General features: G+C 46.0%; 1 protein-coding gene across 2 annotated transcripts in view; it reads right to left on the bottom strand.

Moving 5' to 3' along the window:
* The window catches only part of dmgdh (dimethylglycine dehydrogenase), a 181,276-nt gene that overhangs the window by 26,095 nt on the left and 130,571 nt on the right, over positions 1-24,610 (bottom strand). For both annotated transcript variants that reach the window (XM_070879751.1, XM_070879752.1), the window contains exons 10-11: positions 4,223-4,388; positions 3,163-3,293 (exon numbers count right to left, since the gene is read on the bottom strand). In XM_070879751.1, the coding sequence (XP_070735852.1) occupies positions 3,163-3,293; positions 4,223-4,388 (297 nt within the window). The remainder of the gene's footprint in view (positions 1-3,162; positions 3,294-4,222; positions 4,389-24,610) is intronic.

Below are 24,610 nucleotides of genomic sequence, written 5' to 3'. Positions count from 1 at the left end.
TTTCATTCTCCATCCTAATGCAGAATTCCACCATATTATGGTCACTCTTCCCCAAGGGGCCTCGCACAATGAGATTGCTAATTAATCCTCTCTCATTACACAACACCCAGTCTAAGATGGCCTCCCCCCTAGTTGGTTCCTCAACATATTGGTCTAGAAAACCATCCCTTATGCACTCCAGGAAATCCTCCTCCACCGTATTGCTTCCAGTTTGGCTAGCCCAATCTATGTGCATATTAAAGTCACCCATTATAACTGCTACACCTTTATTGCATGCACCCCTAATTTCCTGTTTGATGCCCTCCCCAACATCCCTGTTACTGTTTGGAGGTCTGTACACAACTCCTACTAACGTTTTTTGCCCTTTGGTGTTCTGCAGCTCTACCCCTATAGATTCCACATCATCCAAGCTAATGTCTTTCCTAACTATTGCATTAATCTCCTCTTTAACCAGCAATGCTACCCCACCTCCTTTTCCTTTTATTCTATCCTTCCTGAATGTTGAATACCCCTGAATGTTGAGTTCCCAGCCCTGATCATCCTGGAGCCACGTCTCCGTAATCCCAATCACATCATATTTGTTAACATCTATTTGCACAATTAATTCATCCACCTTATTGCGGATACTCCTTGCATTAAGACACAAAGCCTTCAGGCTTGTTTTTTTAACACCCTTTGTTCTTTTAGAATTTTGCTGTACAGTGGCCCTTTTTGTTCTTTGCCTTGGGTTTCTCTGCCCTCCACTTTTCCTCATCTCCTTTCTGTCTTTTGCTTTTGCCTCCTTTTTGTTTCCCTCTGTCTCCCTGCATTGGTTCCCATCCCCCTGCCATATTAGTTTAAATCCTCCCCAACAGCACTAGCAAACACTCCCCCTAGGACATTGGTTCCGGTCCTGCCCAGGTGCAGACCGTCCGGTTTGTACTGGTCCCACCTCCCCCAGAACCGGTCCCAATGCCCCAGGAATTTGAATCCCTCCCTGCTGCACCACTGCTCAAGCCACGTATTCATCTGCGCTATCCTGCGATTCCTACTCTGACTATCACGTGGCACTGGTAGCAATCCCGAGATTACTACTTTTGAGGTCCTACTTTTTAATTTAGCTCCTAGCTCCTTAAATTCGTTTCGTAGGACCTCATCCCTTTTTTTACCTATGTCGTTGGTACCAATGTGCACCACGACAACTGGCTGTTCTCCCTCCCATTTCAGAATGTCCTGCACCCGCTCCGAGACATCCTTGACCCTTGCACCAGGGAGGCAACATACCATCCTGGAGTCTCGGTCGCGGCCGCAGAAACGCCTATCTATTCCCCTCACCATTGAATCCCCTATCACTATTGCTGTCCCACTCTTTTTCTTGCCCTCCTGTGCAGCAGAGCCAGCCATGGTGCCATGAACTTGGCTGCTGCTGCCCTCCCCTGATGAGTCATTCCCCTCAACAGTACTCAAAACGGTGTATCTGTTTTGCAGGGGGATGACCGCAGGGGACCCCTGCACTACGTTCCTTGCACTACTCTTCCTGCTGGTCTTCCATTCCCTATCTGGCTGTGGACCCTTTCCCTGCGGTAAGACCAACTCACTACACGTGATACTCACGTCATTCTCAGCATCGTGGATGCTCCAGAGTGAATCCACCCTCAGCTCCAATTCCGTAACGCGGACCGTCAGGAGCTTGAGGTGGACACACTTCCCGCACACGTAGTCGTCAGGGACACCGGAAGTGTCCCTGAGTTCCCACATGGTACAGGAGGAGCATAACACCCGACCGAGCTCTCCTGTCATGACTGAACCCTTAGATACACTTAAATTGGCAACAACAATGTTAAAAGTTACTGACTAATATAAGAAAAAGAAAAACTACTCACCAATCACCAGCCAATCACTTACCCCCTAGGCTGTGACGTCACCTTTGTTTCTTTCTTTGCCTTCTCCCTGTAGCTGCACCGGAACGCCTCTCGCCGACCCCGGACTCGCGCTGCTCCGAGCTCCCGCCTCCTTGACTCCCGCTGGCCTTTATAGGCCTCTCGCCGACCCCGGACTCGCGCTGCTCCGAGCTCCCGCCTCCTCGACTGACTCCTCGAACTGCTCGACTCCCGCTGGCCTTTATAGGCCTCTCGCCGACCCCGGACTCGCGCTGCTCCGAGCTCCCGCCTCCTCGACTCCCGCTGGCCTTTATAGGCCTCTCGCCGACCCCGGACTCGCGCTGCTCCGAGCTCCCGCCTCCTCGACTGACTGCTCGAACTGCTCGACTCCCACTGGCCTTTATTGGCCTCTCGCCGACCCCGGACTCGCGCTGCTCCGAGCTCCGAGCTTCAATCTATGACCTTCTGAGTCAGGGACAGGTCCTACTAATACTGAGGTACAATATGTTTGACCAATAATGTACAAATTCCACAATGTCCTTGGGGGTAATTTTGAGTATTAGCGATAGTGAAAAAGACAAAATCGAATCAGATGTCCATTGTACACTTCTCCTGATTTTCATTTCTATTGACATCAATGGATACGAAAATCGGAAGAGATGCACAACGGGTGGCCAATCCGATATCGCCTGTTTTATACTATTGCCAAGTAAGAATTACCCCCCTTTGGGGAAGGAAACCTTCTGTCCTTACCTGGTCTGGCAAATATATGACTTGAGTCCCACACCAATGTGACTGACTCTTAACAGCCCTCTAAAGTGGCCTAGCAAGTCACTCAGTTTGCGCAATGAGGCATTGAAATAAATGACGATCTTGCCAGTGATGCCCACATTCCGAGAATGAATAATAAAAAAAAGAATGGACAAGTGACCTTGTGGTCAAGTGAAAACACAATTGCCTCACCCCAATTAGAAAACATACACATCAACCCAACCTATTCCATGAGCTAGTGGGATCTCCAGTTACACATATCCACTTCCTTTGTTGGAAGTTAATGGAACTGGAGTTGGAGTTGAAGAATGAAAAATAATAAAGATACAAAAGTTTTAAGAGCTTCCTTTTGTTTAAAAAACAATTCATGCACAATCTAATCTTTAAATTTATTAGAAGTCCGTTGCAAAACTGCAAAATGAAGGGAAACGAAGCTTTTTCATGTGTACTATATTAACGCAATCAATAAAAAGAAAGTGAGAAGAATAAATTAATTTCAGAAGTTATCATAATTTTTTTAATCCGTGCTCACCTTAAGTCATGGAGCTCTGACCCTGATCCTGTCACCAGCAGGAACTCCTCTTCTGACAAGTGACTGATTGTCACCTCAGCATACACTCGGCCTTTTGGGGTAATCATATGACTGATATTTATATAGCCCACCTGTGGGAAAGGAGAGTAAATTAAGATGACACTTGCAATAGTCACATATGTCATTTGTCCTTTCTAGAGATGAATCACTCTAACTAATTTGAAAATACCAGTCTGTATTATTTCATATTTTCACCTTGAACCATGAGTTGATGCCGATCAGCAGTTGGACAGCACAGTGATATTTGTGGTAGTAAAGATCGTGCTGGAGACTAAAGCTGGGTATTGTCGGCTTGGCGATGATGGCACAACATACAGATGAGAAACAGAATGGGGGCTCAGCATGGAACTTTGATGCACAGCATGATAACTGTGGGTGCTGGAGGAGACACCATTATAGTAGATAGGCTTGCTGCAGTGGGATAAGCTGGAATGGAACCATATAAAGCAATACCACAGAGATTGTGGAGGAAGATGGTGTGGTTACCTATATCAAAAATGGTGGAGAGGCTGAGGAGGACGAGAAAGAATAACACACCATGGTTGCAGGCACACAGAATGTCAATAGAGCTTTGACCAAAAGTGGTCTCAGAGCTGTGAGATGATGGACATGGATTTGTGCAGCAACGACCAGTTCCAGAATTTTGGAAAGGATGGGAAAATTGAAGATAGGTTGTATTTGGAGAATGCATTGGCGGGGGGGAGGGGGTCAAAGGTTGAAGTTAAGAAGCTGGACATGATTTATCCTTTAATGGAAATCCAATTGTTATTTCAACTAGAACAATTATAGATAATTTGGGATCAAATCAATAGCATAGAAAGCATGATGTGTTATTATGTAAATACCAAGTTTTTCTCTACCATTAGTGTCCGGCGAAAGGGTGGCTTATTGTGATATTACATCAGGACACTTCAACTACATCTTTGACAAGTGGGCATTTGCTGTAAAAATGAACATCTGTAATTGTCCATATTTATATCTGATGCTAACATCTGCTTGCCTTTGGCATAACATTTGCAAACAGGCGGTCCAGTAGTTTTGTGGAGTCCTTTCCTTTCACAGTGAATTTGCCAAAGGGTGTAAGGTCAAACACTCCCACTTTCTCCATGACCTGTTTACATTCTTGGCAGACTGGCTCAAACCAGTTTGTGCGACGAAAACTAGGTCTGCAAAGGATTAAGAAGTTTGTTACATTAATGACTTGTTATTGCAGTGCTGGGAAATCATACTTTGCTTTGAACTATTATGGTATTCTCTTTGCAGTCATCCTGTAGAAGGGTGCTTGGGTGCAATTTGAAACACCGATATTCGTTCAACTTCAATTTAAAAAAAACATAGAAACATAGAAATTAGTTGCAGGAGCAGGCCATTCGGCCCTTCGAGCCTGCACCACCATTCAATAAGATCATGGCTGATCATTCAACCTCAATACCCCTTTCCTGCTTTCTCTCCATACCCCTTGATCGCTTTGGCCGTATGGGCCATATCTAACTCCCTTTTGAAGATATCTAATGAACTGGCCTGTTGGAGCGGATTTTTGGACATATATTTGATTGTATACGGGACCAAACATTTGTTTTATTTTCCCCTTTAAATGAATTTTGTATGGGACAATACTGATGCATTATGCTTTAAACAGTTAGACTTTAAGGCATGCTGGCCTTGAGTTAATGGAGATTGGAAAGTGAGATAATGAACACTGGAGAGTTAAGTGCTAGGTATGTTTGTTTATACCGGTGTCAAAAGCCTGCACTTGTACATACTGCCCTGTCACAATGCAGGATGGGTTATATATCAAAAGCTTAGTCTTCGATAAGTCAAAGCTTTGTAGTGCTAAAGCATGTGTTGTAAAGTGACGTAATTTGTAAGATAAAAGGACTTCACTGCAGATACCAATTTGAGAAGATGGTTCAAAGACAGGGGTCTTTAACACTTCTCCCAAAGCTTTGTCTCCGATTTAATAAACCTCTCTTTATATATATTATACAGTCTCAGAAATATTTTTCCACAACAAAATGGCGTAGTCGACAGGATACTGTCTCATCAGATCTGGTGTTAGAGACTGAAAAGAGAGGTGTACGGGCACGACGGGATAGTGTATAAGATACGAGTAAACAGATAGCGGGAAGAGGCTGACTAACCAGTTTGAGTTGTCCCTTTAGTAAATAAGGTCAGTGCGGAAGGGAACTGATCACTCCAACCTAGAGCCGAAAACTCCGGTGGTAAGGAAACACACTAGCTTTGTTGCGAAGACAAAGGGTCTCCACAGAGTAGTCGTGGCCGTGAGTATTACAGAAACAAAGGGAAACATCCGAGACTGGCGAACATGGAAGGTAAGGAAGGGAATGTAAAACGCGGGCTGCCCGGGTCATTAATTAATTCCTATCATTAATTGTAACTTGCGTAATTACGTAATGCCATAAAAAAGCTGATAGTGACTATCTTAAGTGACATATGGATCCAGACATAAGCTTTGTTGAATGAAGAGAGACTTTTGTGAGTGTCTATTTTGAATGAAGAGAGTACTCGAGTAATTTTGACTGTGGAATGAATGAAAGCCTGTTTTAAGAAGGTGTGGAGTTGCCTGCCTGTTTTAGCTCCACCCACTCTTTCCAAACAGAGTGAAATGTTTTTTTTTAACCCTTCGTAGTGTTGTCCTGTATGTGGGAAGTTTAAGAAACTGTGAACCTTATGGTATTACATTTTAAGTTAGAAACGAAGGTGTGGATATGTTCGGATGATAAGTTACGGAGCTAGGAAATGCACAAAGGATAGGTTTGTTGAGTAAAAGATAAAAATACATGGTCCCGGTAGTAAAAAAAAAAGAATTTGACACGTTCACTTACTTGTTGAAAGAAAACATGCAATTGGGTTGAAAGGCATAAATTTAGTCCAGGAATGAGATAAAGAATGCCTTTTAAAACGCTCCCATTTTCCTTTGTATAAAACCTTGACACGAAATCTTCTAGCTCAGTAAAAAAAAAAGTTTTAAATTTAGAAATACCTTCAGGGATTAGGTCAAACTCCTGGGCGAGTGGTGAGCTGTCTGTGAAGGTGTAAAAGGGACTTTTGAAAAAGGCTAAAACAGTAAGCTTTAGCAGTTTAGAAAAGAAAAAGATAAAGCAGGAAAAGGTCTCTGCCACGGGAACAGGAGGAGGGCAGAAAAGGGGGCCTTGCCACAATACCCTATAAGACCTGAAGCTAGAACAGCGGTTGTAGAAATAGTAAAAGGGCTAGTGGAAAAGGGTATCTTAAAAGAAACAGTTAGCACCACTAACTCCCCAAAAAGGCCCAGTTGGGAAATCCCAGGTCCTGTACCTAGGGTACTGCCTCTCAAGGGGCTGAAAGAAATGCCCTCGGATAGGAAAAAGGCTGTCAAGGACATGCCTAGACCAGTAACGGTAAGGGGGGTGAGGAAGGTACTGGGCCTCTTTAATTACAGCCGGAACTTTATCCCTGATAAAAGGAGACCTATAGCCTATTACTCTACCACCGAAAGCCCGGTGGTGACTGGGTTATCCAGATGTATAGCCGCGCTAGATTGCGCAGCTTGGGCAGTAAAATTAAGCGAGCCTGTGGTGGTGACTGGAAACATCATTCTCCACACTAAACACACATTGGTAGAAATGTTAAACACAGGAAAACTGAGAACCGTATCTAATATGAGACGGGCAAAGTGGGAAGCAGTCCTCTTAACACCCAACAAAGCGGTAACCATAATTAGGGATGTAGGAAACAACCCCGCAGAAGGTATGATGGGTGAAGGGGAACCCCACTTTTGCGAAGAGGTATGTGAGGATATGGAAGAGGATAGAATAAAAGACGCACTCCTTCAAACCGCAGAACAAACCTTGTTTGCAGACGGCTCACGAAAATACGTAGAGGGACTACCTCGTACCGGATGGGCCGTAGTTAACCTGGATCTAGAGACAGTTGAATCAGGGTGAATTAATGGGGGGGGTCGTCAGCTCAAGTGGCAGAACTGGTAGCCCTCACCCGAGCACTGGAATTATCGGAAAATATGATTGTTAATATCTATACGGACAGTAGATATGCATTCGGGATAGTACACGATTATATGACAGCATGGGGGAGAAGGGGTGTTTGCGATTGAAAAAAAAAGAATTTGAAGAGGTAAAAAAAACACTCTCCATTGATAATGATTTTAAATTAGTAAAATTAAGTCAGTGCCGCTGGGGCCCGAGACCAACAGATAAGAATTGAGAAACTACACCAGGACACTTCTGAGGAAGAAATAGGTATGTGGACAAAGCAGGGCGCAACGCAAGGGAAGGATAACGCTTGGAAACGAAACGACAAGGTAATGGCGCCTGAATGCATACAGAATACCTTATTGGAGTTGCATCATGGCCTGTCTCATTCAGGATGAGAGGCCATGACCGGGAGTCTTGGGAGAGATTGGTGGTAGAAAGGGATGGGGAGAGATATTGCCAAATATTGCCATCGATGCGTTACGTGCGTACAATATAATCCAGGCAGGCCCATTAAAATTAAAATGGGACACCAGCCCCGTCCACGGGGGCCATGGGAGCACGTACAAATTTCACAGGTCCTTTGCCCCCATCCCATAGAAAAAGATATTGCCTAGTGATTACCGGACAACCGGATTAACTCCTTATGAACTAATGACAGGAAGGGCGATGCAATTACCAGAGAACATCATAACGGGGGGGGGGGGGCAGATATAGGCCCATTAAAAGACAAAATAAAACGGTATGTTTTGGAACTAAGTACTCAATTAAAAGGGATGCATAAATTAGTTAGGGACAATCAGGAAGAAAGAGACGCGGAAGCAGAGCTTACAAAGCTCCCTGAAGTCCCGTTGGCGGGAAGTCGCGTTATGGTAAGGGTCCTCCCGGGAAAACCGGGGTTTGCCTCAAAAATGGATAGGACCGTATGAGGTTATAATCAGCAGGGATGTTAAGGGAATGGACAATGGAAGCATTGGACCCAGCTTAAGGTTTTTGAACCAGCCGTTTAGCACACGTATTAGTTGTTGTTTGTCTATTTACAGATTGACAGCAAGAGATTCTTCAAGCAAGCCATACGGCCATTTTGCCTTTGACTATTTGTTAATTATAGAGTAATAAGATGAAACTATATATTGCGATCGGTGCGATTATCATAGTTCGTGTTAGGTCCGGCCTGCTAGCTAGACCGAAACGAGAGTTACATGTAAATACCTTTTTGTACATGTCTTATGTTTATGCGCAAAATGAGAACTTTTCCAGTTGCTGGGTATGTTCGCACATCCCCATACAAAGCAAAGGAGGCATCCCCTTGAGGTCAATCTCCCTTAACATTTCGGAAGTAGCGGAGTGGGTAATGCGACAAAACGGTACAGGAGAAGTAAATGATACTTGGAACCAGAGTGGGGATAAAGAAACGTGGAGATCGGGGGTTACCTTTTGGATGCATTGACGGATGGTACCAGCCGGAATACAATAGGTCGGTACGACCCCCGTTCCTGGTTTTGACCAACACCTCAGGAGTTGGAAGGCCCACCGCTGACATTTGTTTCACTAGAAACCTGACCGGTGAGGAAACAGGTTTTGTAGCAGGATACTTTAACCTCGCCAGGTGGAACATAATAGCCAGCGAAACAACAAACCAGGGGTTCTTTGAAATAGAGGGTTTGAAGAATCAGACACGTAGCCAGAACTGGGACCCTAAGATTAGGTGGCGACGGGGGCTGAGAGAGAGAGTGGGATCGAATCTAACAGCATACAATGGCACTTATTTTGTGTGCGGACATAAGGCCTACCCCTGGTTGCCTCAGAACTGGAGGGGGTCCTGTTATTTGGGATATGTGATCCCTTTTGTCAGACGGGTACGTACTTTAGCAGAAGTACAGACACCTGGTCGACTAAGACGAGATCTTATCCCGGTAGAGAGGCTATTTGGGGTCATGATGCTCCCATTCGGGATAGGATGCACCATGGATGAATTACGTAACCTAGAGAGGGTACTGGAACGGGTAGCTAACGACACTGCTGAAGCAATGGAGGGCATAACGGCTGAAATGGTAGCCATACGCACAATGTGCCTTAATTGGAGCTGAATGTTGCACTTACATTCCCGATAATTCAGAAAACATAACCAACCTCGCTGATCACATAAGAAGGGAGGTAAAGAAGTTATCCCCGACAGCAGGAGGATCTGGCTGGTTTGACTGGCTGTTAGGGGGATCCTGGGGCGCTTATGCATGGAGTAATTATTCTGGTTGTAATAATAATTACTTGCTGTCTGATTATCGGGTGTTTTAATATCTGCTGTAAAGTTATGATGGCTCGACTGATGCCAGTAGCCAGTGTAATCGCCGAAGAAGAAGCACACCTGATGGAAATACCTGAAGACACCAAGGATGAAGAAACAGACGACAATGACACCGACCACTATCTTTGAAGGGTAGCCTAGAGCTACAGGCAAGGTGGATAAACGGAACATCAGGGAAGTAACATACCCCAAAGGACGAATATATGCTACTATCATTGTGGTCATCTGGATTTCATAAACATCCTCCAGGACCAAAAGGGGGAATATTGTTGGAGCGGATTTTTGGACATATATTTGATTGTATACGGGACCAAACATTTGTTTTATTTTCCCCTTTAAATGAATTTTGTAAGGGACAATACTGATGCATTATGCTTTAAACAGTTAGACTTTAAGGCATGCTGGCCTTGAGTTAATGGAGATTGGAAAGTGAGATAATGAACACTGGAGAGTTAAGTGCTAGGTATGTTTGTTTATACCGGTTTCAAAAGCCTGCACTTGTATATACTGCCCTGTCACAATGCAGGATGGGTTATATATCAAAAGCTTAGCCTTCGATAAGCCAAAGCTTTGTAGTGCTAAAGCATGTGTTGTAAAGTGACGTAATTTGTAAAATAAAAGGACTTCACTGCAGCTACCAATTTGAGAAGATGGTTCAAAGACAGGGGTCTTTAACACTTCTCCCAAAGCTTTGTCTCCGATTTAATAAACCTCTCTTTATATATATTATACAGTCTCGGAAATATTTTTCCACAACATGGCCTCAACAACTTTCTGCGGCAGAGAATTCCACAGGTTAACCACCCTCTGAGTGACGATGTTTCTCCGCATCTCGGTCCTAAATGGCTTACCCCTTATTCTTAGACTGTGACTCCTGGTTCTGGAACTCCCCAGCAACGGGAACATTCTTCCTGCCTCTAACCTGTCCAATTCCATCAGAATTTTCTATGTTTCTGTGAGATCCCCTCTCATTCTTCTAAACTTCAGTGGATACAAGCCCAGTTGATCCAGTCTCTCCTCATATATCAGTCCTGCCATCCCGGGAATCAGTCTGGTGAACCTTCGCTCTACTCCCTCAATCGCAAGAACGTCCTTCCTCAGATTAGGAGATTAAGTCATTGAAGGTTGGCATGCAGGTGCAGCAGGCGGTTAAGAAAGCAAATGGCATGTTGGCCTTCATAGCAAGGGGATTTGAGTACAGGGGCAGGGAGGTGTTGCTACAGTTGTACAGGGCATTGGTGAGGCCACACCTGGAGTATTGTGTACAGTTTTGGTCTCCTAACCTGAGGAAGGACATTCTTGCTATTGAGGGAGTGCAGCGAAGGTTCACCAGACTGATTCCCGGGATGGCGGGACTGACCTATCAAGAAAGACTGGATCAACTGGGCTTGTATTCACTGGAGTTCAGAAGAATGAGAGGGGACCTCATAGAAACATATAAAATTCTGACGGGGTTAGACAGGTTAGATGCAGGAAGAACGTTCCCAATGTTGGGGAAGTCCAGAACCAGGGGTCACAGTCTGAGGATAAGGGGTAAGCCATTTAGGACCGAGATGCGGAGGAACTTCTTCACCCAGAGAGTGGTGAACCTGTGGAATTCTCTACCACAGAAAGTTGTTGAGGCCAATTCACTAAATATATTCAAAAAGGAGTTAGATGAGGTCCTTACTGCTAGGGGGATCAAGGGGTATGGCGAGAAAGCAGGAATGGGGTACTGAAGTTGAATGTTCAGCCATGAACTCATTGAATGGCGGTGCAGGCTAGAAGGGCCGAATGGCCTACTCCTGCACCTATTTTCTATGTTTCTATGTAAACGGAACACAATATTCTAGGTATGGCCTCACCAAGGCTCTGTACAACTGCAGTGAGACTTCCCTGCTCCTATACTCAAATCCTCTAGCTATGAAGGCCAACATGCCATTTGAGAACATAAGAACATAAGAATTAGGAACAGGAGTAGGCCATCTAGCCCCTCGAGCCTGCTCCGCCATTCAACAAGATCATGGCTGATCTGGCCGTGGACTCAGCTCCACTTACCCGCCCGCTCCCCGTAACCCTTAATTCCCTTATTGGTTAAAAATCTATCTATCTGTGACTTGAATACATTCAATGAGCTAGCCTCAACTGCTTCCTTGGGCAGAGAATTCCACAAATTCACAACTCTCTGGGAGAAGAAATTCCTTCTCAACTCGGTTTTAAATTGGCTCCCCCGTATTTTGAGGCTGTGCCCCCTAGTTCTAGTCTCCTCGACCTGTGGGAACAACCTCTCTGCTTCTATCTTGTCTATCCCTTTCATGATTTTAAATGTTTCTATAAGATCACCTCTCATCCTTCTGAACTCCAACGAGTAAAGACCCAGTCTACTCAATCTATCATCATAAGGTAACCCCCTCATCTCCGGAATCAGCCTAGTGAATCGTCTCTGTACCCCTTCCAAAGCTAGTATATTCTTCCTTAAGTAAGGTGATCAAAACTGCATGCAGTACTCCAGGTGCGGCCTCACCAATACTCTGTATAGTTGCAGCAGGACCTCCCTGCATTTGTACTCCATCCCTCTCGCAATGAAGGCCAACATTCCATTTGCCTTCCTGATTACCTGCTGCACCTGCAAACTAACCTTTTGGGATTCATGCACAAGGACCCCCAGGTCCCTCTGCACCACAGCATGTTGTAATTTCTCCCCATTCAAATAATATTCCCTTTTACTGTTTTTTTTTCCAAGGTGGATGACCTCACATTTTCCGACATTGTATTCCACCTGCCAAACCTTAGCCCATTCGCTTAACCTATCTAAATCTCTTTGCAGCCTCTCTGTGTCCTCCACACAACCCGCTTTCCCACTAATCTTTGTGTCATCTGCAAATTTTGTTACACTACACTCTGTCCAGTTCATCTATGTATATTGTAAACAGTTGTAGTCCCAGCACCGATCCCTGTGACACACCACTAACCACCGATTTCCAACCCGAAAAGGACCCATTTATCCCGACTCTCTGCTTTCTGTTAGCCAGCCAATTCTCTATCCATGCTAATACATTTCCTCTGACTCCGCGTACCTTTATCTTCTGCAGTGACCTTTTGTGTGGCACCTTATTGAATGCCTTTTGGAAATCTAAATGCACCACATCCATCGGTACACCTCTATCCACCATGCTCATAATATCCTCAAAGTATTCCAGTAAATTAGTTAAACATGATTTCCCCTTCATGAATCCATGTTGCGTCTGCTTGATTGCACTATTCCTATCTAGATGTCCCGCTATTTCTTCCTTAATGATAGCTTCAAGCATTTTTCCCAACTACAGATGTTAAACTAACTGGCCTATAGTTACATTGAAGGTGTACCAGAAGGGAGTTAAAAAGAATTGTTTTTACGCAGGGAGTTATTATGATCTGGAATGCACTGCGTTAAAGTGTGGTGGAAGCAGATTCAATAGTAATTTTGAAAAGGAAATTGAATATATACTTGAAATGTAAAAGTTTGCAGGGCAATGGGGAAAGAGCAAAGGAGTGGGACTAATTGGATTGGTCTTACAAAGAGCCGGCATAGGCATGATGGGCCGGATGGCCTCCACGATGCTGTATGATTTTATACATAGGTTTGATTTTGGAAAATAAGACCACAGATTTTCCACTGATATAATACAATTATTAATGTGGGCTCATTCTCCTTGTTCTTTGCTACATTGTAGTTTCTCTGATGGGGAGGGTGGATGTGCTGGTAAGGGACTGAACACAGCCTCTATCACGAAGTATCAAAGCCTAACAGCACTCTGCAACAGGCCCAATCACAGCTAAATCAAAATTAAACACCTATCTTGACAACACCAGCCATTTCCTCAAGAGTGATGGTGCATAAACGATAGCTGAGGAATCAGTAGCACCAGGCGGTCCAGCAGCTTGGTGGAGTTTCTATTTGGTTTCTACAGGGGCAATTTGTCTCTCAACTGCACCCAGAACCATTGGAGAAAATCGGGCTGTAAAGCCCTCTGACATTAATTGGCATGTAATTTACATTGCTGTGTCCTCTTCAGGTAGTCAGGCACAGACATCAGAAAGTTTGGGTGAAGTGCTATTCAGGAGCAAATTTTGCATTGTACCAATTTCTCAACCGTGATTAGGGAGCAGGGCTGAGGCAATCAGCCCGAATTTCTTACTTTGAAAAATAGCTTTCCGAACTAAAGGACTTTCTTTAGGTGAGGGGAAGGGCTCAGGCCGCTGAAGCAACCTCTGGACCAGGTTCACCCTGACATCTCAACCACTAAGGAGCCACGGGTTCAGGAGATTCCTTCCCTTGGCCCCACCTCTCCTACATCAGGGGCCATGTTTGAGGTAGATTGAAATTCCACTCAGCACAAATTGGGAAGCAGCAGTGGAGACACAGTGGGTCGATATTAATAGGTGGGGGGCTGGTGGGATACAAATTTAAAATCGCAAAATGCAACATCCACCCGCACACGCCTGCTGCCATTCTTACGGCGGTGGGTTGCCTGACGTGTCTGTGTCCCACCTTGGGAGACTCAGGGCACTTCATTATAACATTTAAATTAGGCTCCCACAGTATAGCTGGGAGCTTGATTTAAATTTAACCCAGGGCTCGGAAACCTGGCAACAAAATGGAGACGGGAGCCACCGGATCAAGCAGGTAAGTGATTTTGTATAGAACTGCTAGTGAGCCAGGAGGAGCTGGCGTGCTCTCCCCCGACCCCTCAAACATATCTTCTGGTGATCGTGGCCTCTCCCTCGCTGCCTCAATCGGCCGACACCCCCCACCCCCGATCTTTGCCGCCCTCCCTCGCGATTGCCGTGCTCCGACACCCTTCCCACCATGCCCCAATCTTTGCGGGGGACGGTTGATGTTGCCTTGTGCCGCTGGCTTTTCCGCCCAGCAGCCAGCTAGCCTGTCAAATTCGGCAGGACCTCTGCATTCCCAGGATTATCGGGCTTCCCCCTGCCAAAACATTTTTTTAAAGTCCAAAAGTTGAAATCCAAAGTTACCTGAAAGATATGTGTGTCCCTTTAAGCAGTACTGACAACATCTCTGCAGTGCGCTACAGGCACAATCTCCGTGCGTGGTTTGGAGAGAGCGCAATGCCCTCTGGCGGTGTGGAGAATATTAGTTGTGCGTCAAATCAGGTGTCGCACATTTGAATTTGAAAAGCCGTCGCTAGCAACGGCACGCTATGGACCTCACCAAAATGGCAGCTGCCGTGTCCCGTGCCGGAAGCGGGCAGAAGCGAGGTGGCCATCATTTTTTGCAGAAATATGCGGTCGATGGTAAGGTAGGCAATTTCTAGGCCAAGGTTCCTGGTCATGATTGCTATACAGCAATTCCAGGTGGAGGTGTACCTGCTTGAACAACTGGTGAGGACAGGGCTGAGATGTATTGCAATGTCGGAAGCCAATTCTCACTCACTAAAAGTTAATACATAAATAATGGCCACTCGAGCAAAGTAGATGACTGCCACCCTGGAACTGCACCTTAGGAAGGGAGTCGATGCCTTCAGAAGGAGAGGAGGAAATTGCAAAGGAAAAAAAACCCTTTGTTGATGCAGCAACTTTAAAGGACAATGGGCTAGAACCTCCACTTTTTTTGCCTGCTTAACGCCCACTTAACCGCTGAAATGACGTTTAATGCCCAGATAGCGCCCATTTTGGCACAAAATGGAAACTGACGGGCTTTTTTAGGAGACTTATCGCCGAGCATTATTTTCCCAATGGGCTTAACTCCGGAAAAAATATTCCCGCCCGCCCACTTTATTTGGGCGGAATCAGCAGAATGGGCGATTTCAATGCCCATAATATCGCCCAGCGTTACTTTCCTCACGGACTTAATGCCGAGATTCAATAATAACGCCCAGCGACTGTTTTTTGTCGAAAAGAGCATATTTATCCAAACTAGCGGCCATGGAGATCACCCACCGTCAATTTCACCTCCCACACATATCGCCCAGAATATCGCCCGCTCAAAAAACCACCCATAAAAAGTGGAACTAACCAAGACGAACGGCAGCGGGTGTGGCTGGCATTTGTTAAATCCCACTCTTACGTGAGGAGCTGATATTGGAAAGATTTGCCTGAAAGAGCGCTGATGTGAGTGACAACGCTGACACACTGCTGTGTGCGTGCAGCTCAGACATCAATGGTGCCCATCATCTTGGTGCCAGTTAAAGTTTACGTTGAGTTTACGTTAAGTTGTATTTAACCCTTTCACGGTAAGGAATCACCAGTGTGTAACGGTCCAGCTATCTGAGACAATGCGCAACAAGGTTATGTTCAATAACAAAAGTTTAATACCAACATTGGTCTGAAATCATAAGTAACACACCCAATAACACCCAACCCCCGCCCACATCCCACTTTTCAACATTGACAAAAATCACATGTTCAACATGTCCAGCAACACAGAATACGAAGGTAAAGCAGGAGCGTGATCCCCAGCTCCCATAAATTGCAACAAATTGCATGCACCCAGATGGTGATATAATACAGCCATCACCTGTGCACATGCACCTCACTTTCCTTCCCCCCTCTCTTTCTTCTCCCCACCACTATCCCTTCCCCTCCTCGTTCCATGGCGCCTGACCGAGGAGCTCCTCAGGTGGTGCCTCGTTGGGGGAGATGAAGGCAGAGGCAGTAGTTGGACAGGTATGGGAGCGGTTGGTGCCAAGGGGGCAACATTCTCTGATGCAGAAGCAGGATCTTGGCCCTTGCTCTCATCGCAGTGGTGGTGCGGAACCTAGGGATGGAGTGCTGCGCTCAGGGACCACTGGGAGGACTGTGGCAGCAATGTTCCTGGCCATCACATCCAGGGACTCCGCCATGCGCAGAATGTACTCGGACATGGTGGCCAGGTGTCGGGATATGCCCCCCAAAGCTTCGATGAGCTGGTCACCAATGTCTACAGTCCTCCTGGACAACTGTACCATCTCTCCACTGTCATGTCGCGCTCGTGGAACAGACCTGCCACGTCCATGAGGCCTCCGTGGGGTCGGTGCTGTCCTGGGGACAAATGGGGTGCCCTGTGGAGAGGTGCTTGAGGCCGGCATTCCAGAGTGGAGGCGGGAATGACCGGAGGACCAATAGATGGCCTTGGAGTGGAATGGGTTTTGGAACATGGCGATGCAGGAGCTTCGAAGTCCGCGCTCTCATCCATCAAGAACAGACCCAGCGGATTGACGGGTGAGAATCGGAGCTCCTCAGCACCAGATGTAGGATCGTCCGCCGACTCCTGCCCCGCGCCCCCACCTTCTGGTCTCTGTGGTCTTGCCTGGGGCCGCGCTGCTGGCTGAGCTGCAAGACACAAATGAGTTTGTTAGAGGAGAGGGGGGTGCCAGAGTGACAAGGTGAGACCAGCGCTACACACAGCATATGCACGACAAAAGCACCACTGTTCTCAAAATCATCGCAGACATCGCATTTCATGACCATCAACACATTCTGCATTGCAGTGATTTTCATGAGGCCAGCATTATTTCTATGACACTTTTAGAAATCATCTATCATATATGATTGGTCGGATATGAGTTGGTGTGGCATCTATTGATTTTACTTCACGCAATGGTGTAAGCTTTACTCACATGGCATCACTTCAGGTGCATCCGTGGCTGTCCGAGGGTGCTTCGCCACGAGTGCAAGCACTCGCTTTTCCATCTCAGTGATGTCGCTGGGGACTGATGGCCCCCTACCCGTTCGCCTCTGCATGGACCTCATCGTCGATAGCTTCTTCTGTAAAAGGTGACAGGACGACATGGCATGAGATCATTGCGTGATATCATTGCTAGGTACTGTCACAGACACTGATACAACATATAACCGACAGATATAATCATGATTATTATCATTCTTTACCTAAAGAAGTACACCGTGACTACAGGCTTTGAGTGAAACATTCCCGGTCAAAGTGCAAGACCTCACATCTGCTGTTACTCACTCATGACTGTTACAAATCAAATTATATAAATACATAAGTATATGTAAATCAATGTAATACTTACTCTTGCGGATTCCATAAGGTCGTTCCATCGTTTGTGGCATTGGTTGCCCTCACGTACCTCGTTGGTCGCCGACGAGACCACCTCTGCTATCTCGGTCCATATCCTCTGGTAGGCCTTTGGGATGGGCTTCCCATGCCCTCCCAGTGTCAAATCACCCCAGCGTGACTCGACCTCCTGCAGGAGGGAGGCATTTGTCTTGTCAGAGAACCTCCTGGCTCTTTTGCGACCTCCAATGTGCTCCTCTCCCACCTCACTGCTCTCTCCAGCTTCAGTCTCCACAGCGTGCTGTGATGCCTTCTCCTCTTCCTCCATTATTCGGTCAAATATGTGGCTGGTTAACAGCTACTTTTTGTTTGCCTACTTGCTGTGAAGCTCTAAAATCTCCCTCCTTCCTCCCAAGGCAGCCACACCACACCCAGCCACGCCTTCAGTCCCTCTGAGCTCCCTCTCTCTCTGTCTCCTCTTCTGCGCATGTCATGGTGACCCTTGACCTCCTGAATTGCAGGAATCAAGCATTGCCATGCCGTTGCTAAGGACGGCCACACTTTACGGCAGAAGGCCAAAAAAATGTAACACTACCGCCCATTTGATATCGCTCACGGTAATGCACATTTTCAAAAATGTAAACTCGGTGTTTTGAAAATGGGTGAGAAGCTGGCGATCTGAAAACCTTTTTTTACTGCCCACGCCGGAAATAACGCCCATTTTTGGGCGATAAGCTCAAAAGTGAAGGTTCTAGCCCATTATACCCACACATGCATGAATCTTAAAAGGACAATTTCAAAGCCAACTTGACGTTCACCAATTAATCATTAAGCAGATAGCAAGGCTCAGCAAATCCATCAACTCTATGGTTTCAAGCTTCCCATGCTGGCTTTGTTTCCTGATTTAACAGAAATTTGTAACCGCTAATGTATTACAATCCCAACTGTTGACAAAAAACTGTCATAAAAATCAAAGCAGATTAATGTATTCATTTTATTTTTCTTAAACAAAATGTTTTTTCTCCAGAATTGCCCCTGATGTCGATCTGGAAATGGCAGAGTAATAGCTTCTAATCCTGACTGTTGCCTCACTACAATTCTTCCTTAAGCAAATAATTCCAAAAAAACAGAACAAGTCAATGATGAAGGTCAAAAAGAGTATGTGGAGGTATTAACTCATAGTGGACTGAAAATCATGGGCAGCATACCTGCGATTTCCTGATGTTCACTGCAGGGGAGTGAACTGCCCACCTCCCCAACAAATTACAGTGCTTTAAGCCTCATCCTTCAGGACCACACTAAATATGGTAACACTACTGTATATTTACAACTGCTAGTAAATAGTGTATTTTTGTAAAAAAAAAATTGAACTGACCAGGAAAATCTCAGGTTCGATTCATGGTCCGTGCTGTACTAACTGATCGCAGTAACAGGATTAAAATTGGGCTCAGCAAACCTGGGTTAGGGAGGGGAAATCCTGCCACAGGTCCCACTCCCGATCATGGATATCGAGTGAGGCCAGCATCACCAGCTTGACTGTAAAGCCCTCTCCATAACTGAAAAGACAGCCAAAACTCACTCACAGTAAAAGCTCAGATATGAATATGGGCCACTTGGGAGAGGTAAAAGTAGGCACTATGGGCCCAAGTTTCGGGCCGCGCCTAGAACGTTTATCGCGCCAAAAAGTGCGCCTAAAAAATTTTTACAGATTCTCCAGCTCCCTGCAGGTCCTCTGGAGCTGGGCGCAGCGCAGCAGGAGCTGTAGGGGGCGGAGCCAGGTCCCTGCGCTGAAAACAGTGCCGGGACCTCTGCACATGCGCGCTACAGTGGGCGCGCATGTGCAGTAACTCCAAGCGCCCAAAAGTGTGTGGGAGGGGCCCGAAGCACGCAGCCCCTAGCCCTGGCCGAATGGCCTCACTGGGGCTGCGTGCATAAGGCTGCCTCCCACGCCCAGCTCCTGCTTCCTCCCGACCCGACTCGACTCCCGCTTCCCGCCCTCCGCCTCCGGACCGGACCAGACCCGACCCGCACTGCCCCCCCCCGCCCTCCCTCTCCCTCCCTCCCCGACCCGAACCGACCTCCCTCCCATCACCCCCCCCCGACCCAACCTGCGCTCCCGACCGCCCCCACCCCCCCTCGGACCGGACCCGACCCAACCTGACCCGACCTTCCTCCCCCCGCCCCCGACATGAACCGACCCGACCTCCCTCTGCCGCCTCCCCCCTCCCCCCCCGACCCGAACCGACCTGACCCGCGCTCCCTCCTTCCCTCCCCGAACCAACCCGACCTCCCTCCTCCCCTTCCCCTTCTCCTCCCTCCTCCCCTTCCCCTTCTCCTCCTCCCCCCTTCCCCTTCTCCTCCCCCCCTTCCCCTTCTCCTCCCCCCTTCCCTCCCTCCCTCCCCCTCTGCCTCCCTCCCTCCCCTCCCCCTGCCCCCCCCTCCTCCCCCTCCCCCTCCCCTCGCTGTCAGAAACACAGACACTAACAGACAGAGAGTGAGAGACACACACAGACAGACAGAGAGATAGAGACACTGACAGAAACACACTGGGGGGGGGGGGGGGAGGGGGATCCCAGCACGCTGTTGGAGGACTCCCGGTGCTGCAGTCGGTAAGTAGAAAATGTTTTATTTATTGATTTTTCAAAAAAAAATGATTTCTTATAAATTTTTTTTGATTGATTTATTGGTTGATTTATTGATGTTTTTATCATTTATTATTGATGATGGCTCTTTATTTGTAAAACTGAAGTGTTTAATGTTTGTAAATTTCCCTTTAAACCCCCCCCCCCCCCCATTCCCTACGCCTGATTTGTAACCTATGCCTGATTTTCTAAAGTGTAGACAAGGTTTTTTCGAGCGTACAAAAATCTTTACTTACTCCATTCTAAGTTAGTTTGGAGTAAGTTTTCACTGCCGAAACTTTGAAAACTTTGAAACAATTGGCCGGACACGCCCACTTTTGAAAAAAATTTTTTGTTCCAAAGTGAAACTGTTCTAACTGACTAGAACTGGAACAAACTAAATGCCGAGAATTTGAATTTCTAAGATACTCCGTTCTACACCAGTTGCTCCAAAAAATCAGGAGCAACTGAGGCCGAAACTTGGGTCCAATGTAACCAAATCGTAGTGATGAGTTAATGACTTCAGGAGAGATGGGGAGAAGGGAGAAATTTGATGAGGAACAAAAAAAGAAAAATTCTCATTTACATTTATATTATACCCTCCTCTTCTAAAGGCATTATCTAGTTGCACTGGATAGGGAACAAGAGCAGAAATCTTGCTCTATCTAGGGGTACTGCAGTATCCCTGCTACTGTCTCAGCTGAGGTCAGCTAAATCATGACAAGCCAGTGATCAACTTGGAATATTCTTGGTCTGTACGGCTGAAATCCACAACTCAGATATCTGCTTTTTAAGAATCTGTCTCACAGGATAAAAGATTACGACATGTCACTGAACATTCAAGAAACTGAAAGCACAAAAGATAAATGGGAGAACATTGTGCCTGTGCAGTACATGTAATATTTTGTTGATATTATATACACTGGATCTAGTCCAACCATTGTGTTCTGCACTCGATCAGGTCTGAACTCAAGTCTCACACGTGAGATTACTAGAGAAGGGTAGTTGAGGTTGCTTCCCATTGCCTTTCTTGCGGTTTTTATATTTGAATTACCTTCTCCTAGATGGGCTGCAACCAAGGCTAAAGAGCCCACCCTCCCTTTATGATGCAGGGGAGGGGCCACCCGCCCCCATTGGATGGACATAATCTCTACTCCAGACAGCCTCAGTATTCAGAGATGGCGCTCTGGTCTCGGCTCACCGGGGTTGTCTGGAGTGGGATCCAAACTCAACCCTTCTGACTAAGAGTCAGGAATGCCACCACTAAGGCAAAGGCTCACTGTGGATCTGGTAAGCCAGAGGAAATGCTGTTTAAGAATCATTTACCCTTCAGCAATTATACCTTCCACTTCCTGCTCAGTAAGGTCTCTCTAATCCCCCCGTCCGCAACAGGGCCTTTATCCATCACCCTATAAAACTGTCTCCACCCTCAACAGGATCTGTTCCAGCAACCAAACAGGGAATTGATAACATAAGAAATAGGAGCAGGAGTAGGCCATACTGCCCCTCGAGCCTGTTCCGCCATTCATTAAGATCATAGCTGATCTACTTCAACTCCACTTTCCTCTGGGAAATTCAGAGGGAATTCCAGAGATTCACCACCCTCTGAGTGATGACATTTATCCTCAACTCAGTCCTAAATGATCGACCCCCTTATCCTGAGATTGTGACCCATAGTTCTAGACTCCCTAGCCAAGGGAAACAATCTCACAGCATTTAACCTGTCAAGCCCTCTAAGAATTTTATACGTTTCAATGAGATCGCCTCTCATTCCTCGGAACTCCAGAGAATATAGGCCCATTCTTCTCATTCTCCCCTCACAGGGCAGCCCTATCATCCCAGGAATCAATCTAGTGAACCTTCGTTGCACTCCATCCAGGGCAAGTATATCTTTCCTTAGGTAAGGAGACTAAAACTGTACGTAGTACTCCAGGCATGGTCGTACCAAATCCATATATAATTGCAGCAAGACATCCTTACTCTTATATGCTGACCTCCTAACATACCATTTGCCTTCCTAATTGCATGCTGTGCTTGCATTGTTAACTTTTGTAGGTCCCTTGCAGTCAGATTCAGGTGAATTTATAATGGGGAACAAAAAAATGGCAGACCAGTTGAACAAATACTTTGGTTCTGTCTTCACGAAAGAAGACACAAATAACCTTCCTGAAGTACTAGGGGACCGAGGGTCTAGGGAGAAGGAGGAAGTGAAGGATATCCTTATTAGGCGGGAAATTGTGTTAGGGAAATTGATGGGATTGAAGGCCGATAAATCCCTGGGGCATGATAATCTGCATCCCAGAGTACTTAAGGAAATGGCCCTAGAAATAGTGGATGCATTTCCAACAGTCTATCGACTCTGTATCAGTTCCTATGGACTGGAGGGTAGCTAATGTAACACCACTTTTTAAAAAAGGAGGGAGAGAGAAAACAGGTAATTATAGACTGGTGAGCCTGACATCAGTATTGGGGAAAATGTTGGAATCAATTATTAAAGATGAAATAACAGCACATTTGGAAAGCAGTGACAGGATCGGTCCAAGTCAACATGGATTTATGAAAGGGAAATCATGCTTGACAAATCTTCTGGAATTTTTTGAGGCTGTAACTGGTAGAGTGGACAAGGGAGAACCAGTGGATGTGGTGTATTTGGACTTTCAAAAGGCTTTTGACAAGGTCCCACACAAGAGATTGGTGTGCAAAATTAAAGCACATGGTATTGGGGGTAATGCACTGACCTGGATAGAGAACTGGTTGGCAGACAGGAAGCAGAGAGTTGGGATAAACGGGTCCTTTTCAGAATGGCAGGCAATGGTTAGTGAGGTGCCGCAGGGCTCAGTGCTGGGACCCCAGCTATTTACAATATACATTAATGATTTAGATGAAGGAATTGAGTGTAATATCTCCAAGTTTGCAGATGACACTAAACTGGGTGGTGGTGTGAGCTGTGAGGAGGACGCTAAGAGGTTGCAGGGTGACTTGGACAGGTTAGGTGAATGGGCAAATGCATGGCAGATGCAGTATAATGTGGATAAATATGAAGTTATCCCCTTTGGGGGCAAAAACGCGAAGGCAGAATATTACCTGAATGGCGGCAGATTAGGAAAAGGGGAGGTGCAACGAGACCTTGGTGTCATGGTACATCAGTCATTGAAAGTTGGCATGCAGGTACAGCAGGCGGTGAAGAAGGCAAATGGTATGTTGGCTTTCATAGCTAAGGGTTTTGATTATAGGAGCAGGGAGGTCTTACTGCAGTTGTACAGGGCCTTGGTGAGGCCTCACCTGGAATATTGTGTTCAGTTTTGGTCTCCTAATCTGAGGAAGGACATTCTTGCTATTGAGGGAGTGCAGCGAAGGTTCACCAGACTGATTCCCGGGATGGCTGGACTGACATATGAGGAGAGACTGGATCAACTGGAGTTTAGAAGGATGAGAGGAGATCTTATGGAAACATATAAAATTCTGACAGGACTGGACAGGTTAGATACGGGAAGAATATTCCTGATGTTGGGGAAGTCCAGAACCATGGGACACAGTCTAAGGATAAGGGGTAAGCCATTTAGGACTGAGATGAGGAGAAACTTCTTCACTCAGAGAGTTGTTAACCTGTGGAATTCCCTACCGCAGAGAGTTGTTGATGCCAGTTCATTGGATATATTCAAGAGAGAGTTAGATGTGGCCCTTACGGCTAAAGGGATCAAGGGGTATGGAGAGAAAGCAGGAAAGGGGTACTGAGGTGAATGATCAACCATGATCTTATTGAATGTGGTGCAGGCTTAAAGGGTTGAATGGTCTACTCCTGCACATATGTTCTATGTTTCTGTGATTCATGTACAAGAGCACCCAAATCCCTCTGCATACCAACAGTTATTAGTCTCTCACCTTTTAAAAAATATTCAGATTTCTATTCTTCCTACCAAAATGGATAATTTCACATTTCCCCACATTATATTCCATCTACCACCTTCTTGCCCACTCACCTAACCTGTCTATATCCTTTTGCAGCCTCTTTGTGTCCTTCTTACAGCTTACTTTCCAATCTAGTTTTGTATCATCAGCAAACTTGGATACATTACACTCGATCGCTTCATTGAAGTCATTGACATAGATTGTGAATAGCAGAGGCCCACGCACTGAGCCTTGTGGTACCCCATAAGTGATAGCCTGCCAACCTGAAAATGACCTGTTTATTCCTACTCTGTTTTCTGTCCGTTAACCAATCCTCAATCCAAACTAATATATTACCCCCAATCCGATGAGTCCTAATTTTGTGTAACAACCTCTTGTGTGGCACCATATTGAATGCCTTCTGAAAATCCAAATATACTACACCCACCGGTTCCTCCTTATCTACCCTGCTAGTTACACCATCAAAAACCAGATTTGTCATTAATGATTACCCTTTCATAAAACCATGTTGACTCTGCCTAATCATATTATGATTTTCTAAGTACCCTGTTATCACATCCCTAATATTAGATGCTAGCAC

The sequence above is a fragment of the Pristiophorus japonicus genome, chromosome 1 (genome assembly GCF_044704955.1).
Source record: "Pristiophorus japonicus isolate sPriJap1 chromosome 1, sPriJap1.hap1, whole genome shotgun sequence".
Taxonomy (NCBI): Eukaryota; Metazoa; Chordata; class Chondrichthyes; family Pristiophoridae; genus Pristiophorus; species Pristiophorus japonicus.
Note: the sequence above shows the minus strand (reverse complement) of the source record. Positions and strands in the feature narration are given on the sequence as shown.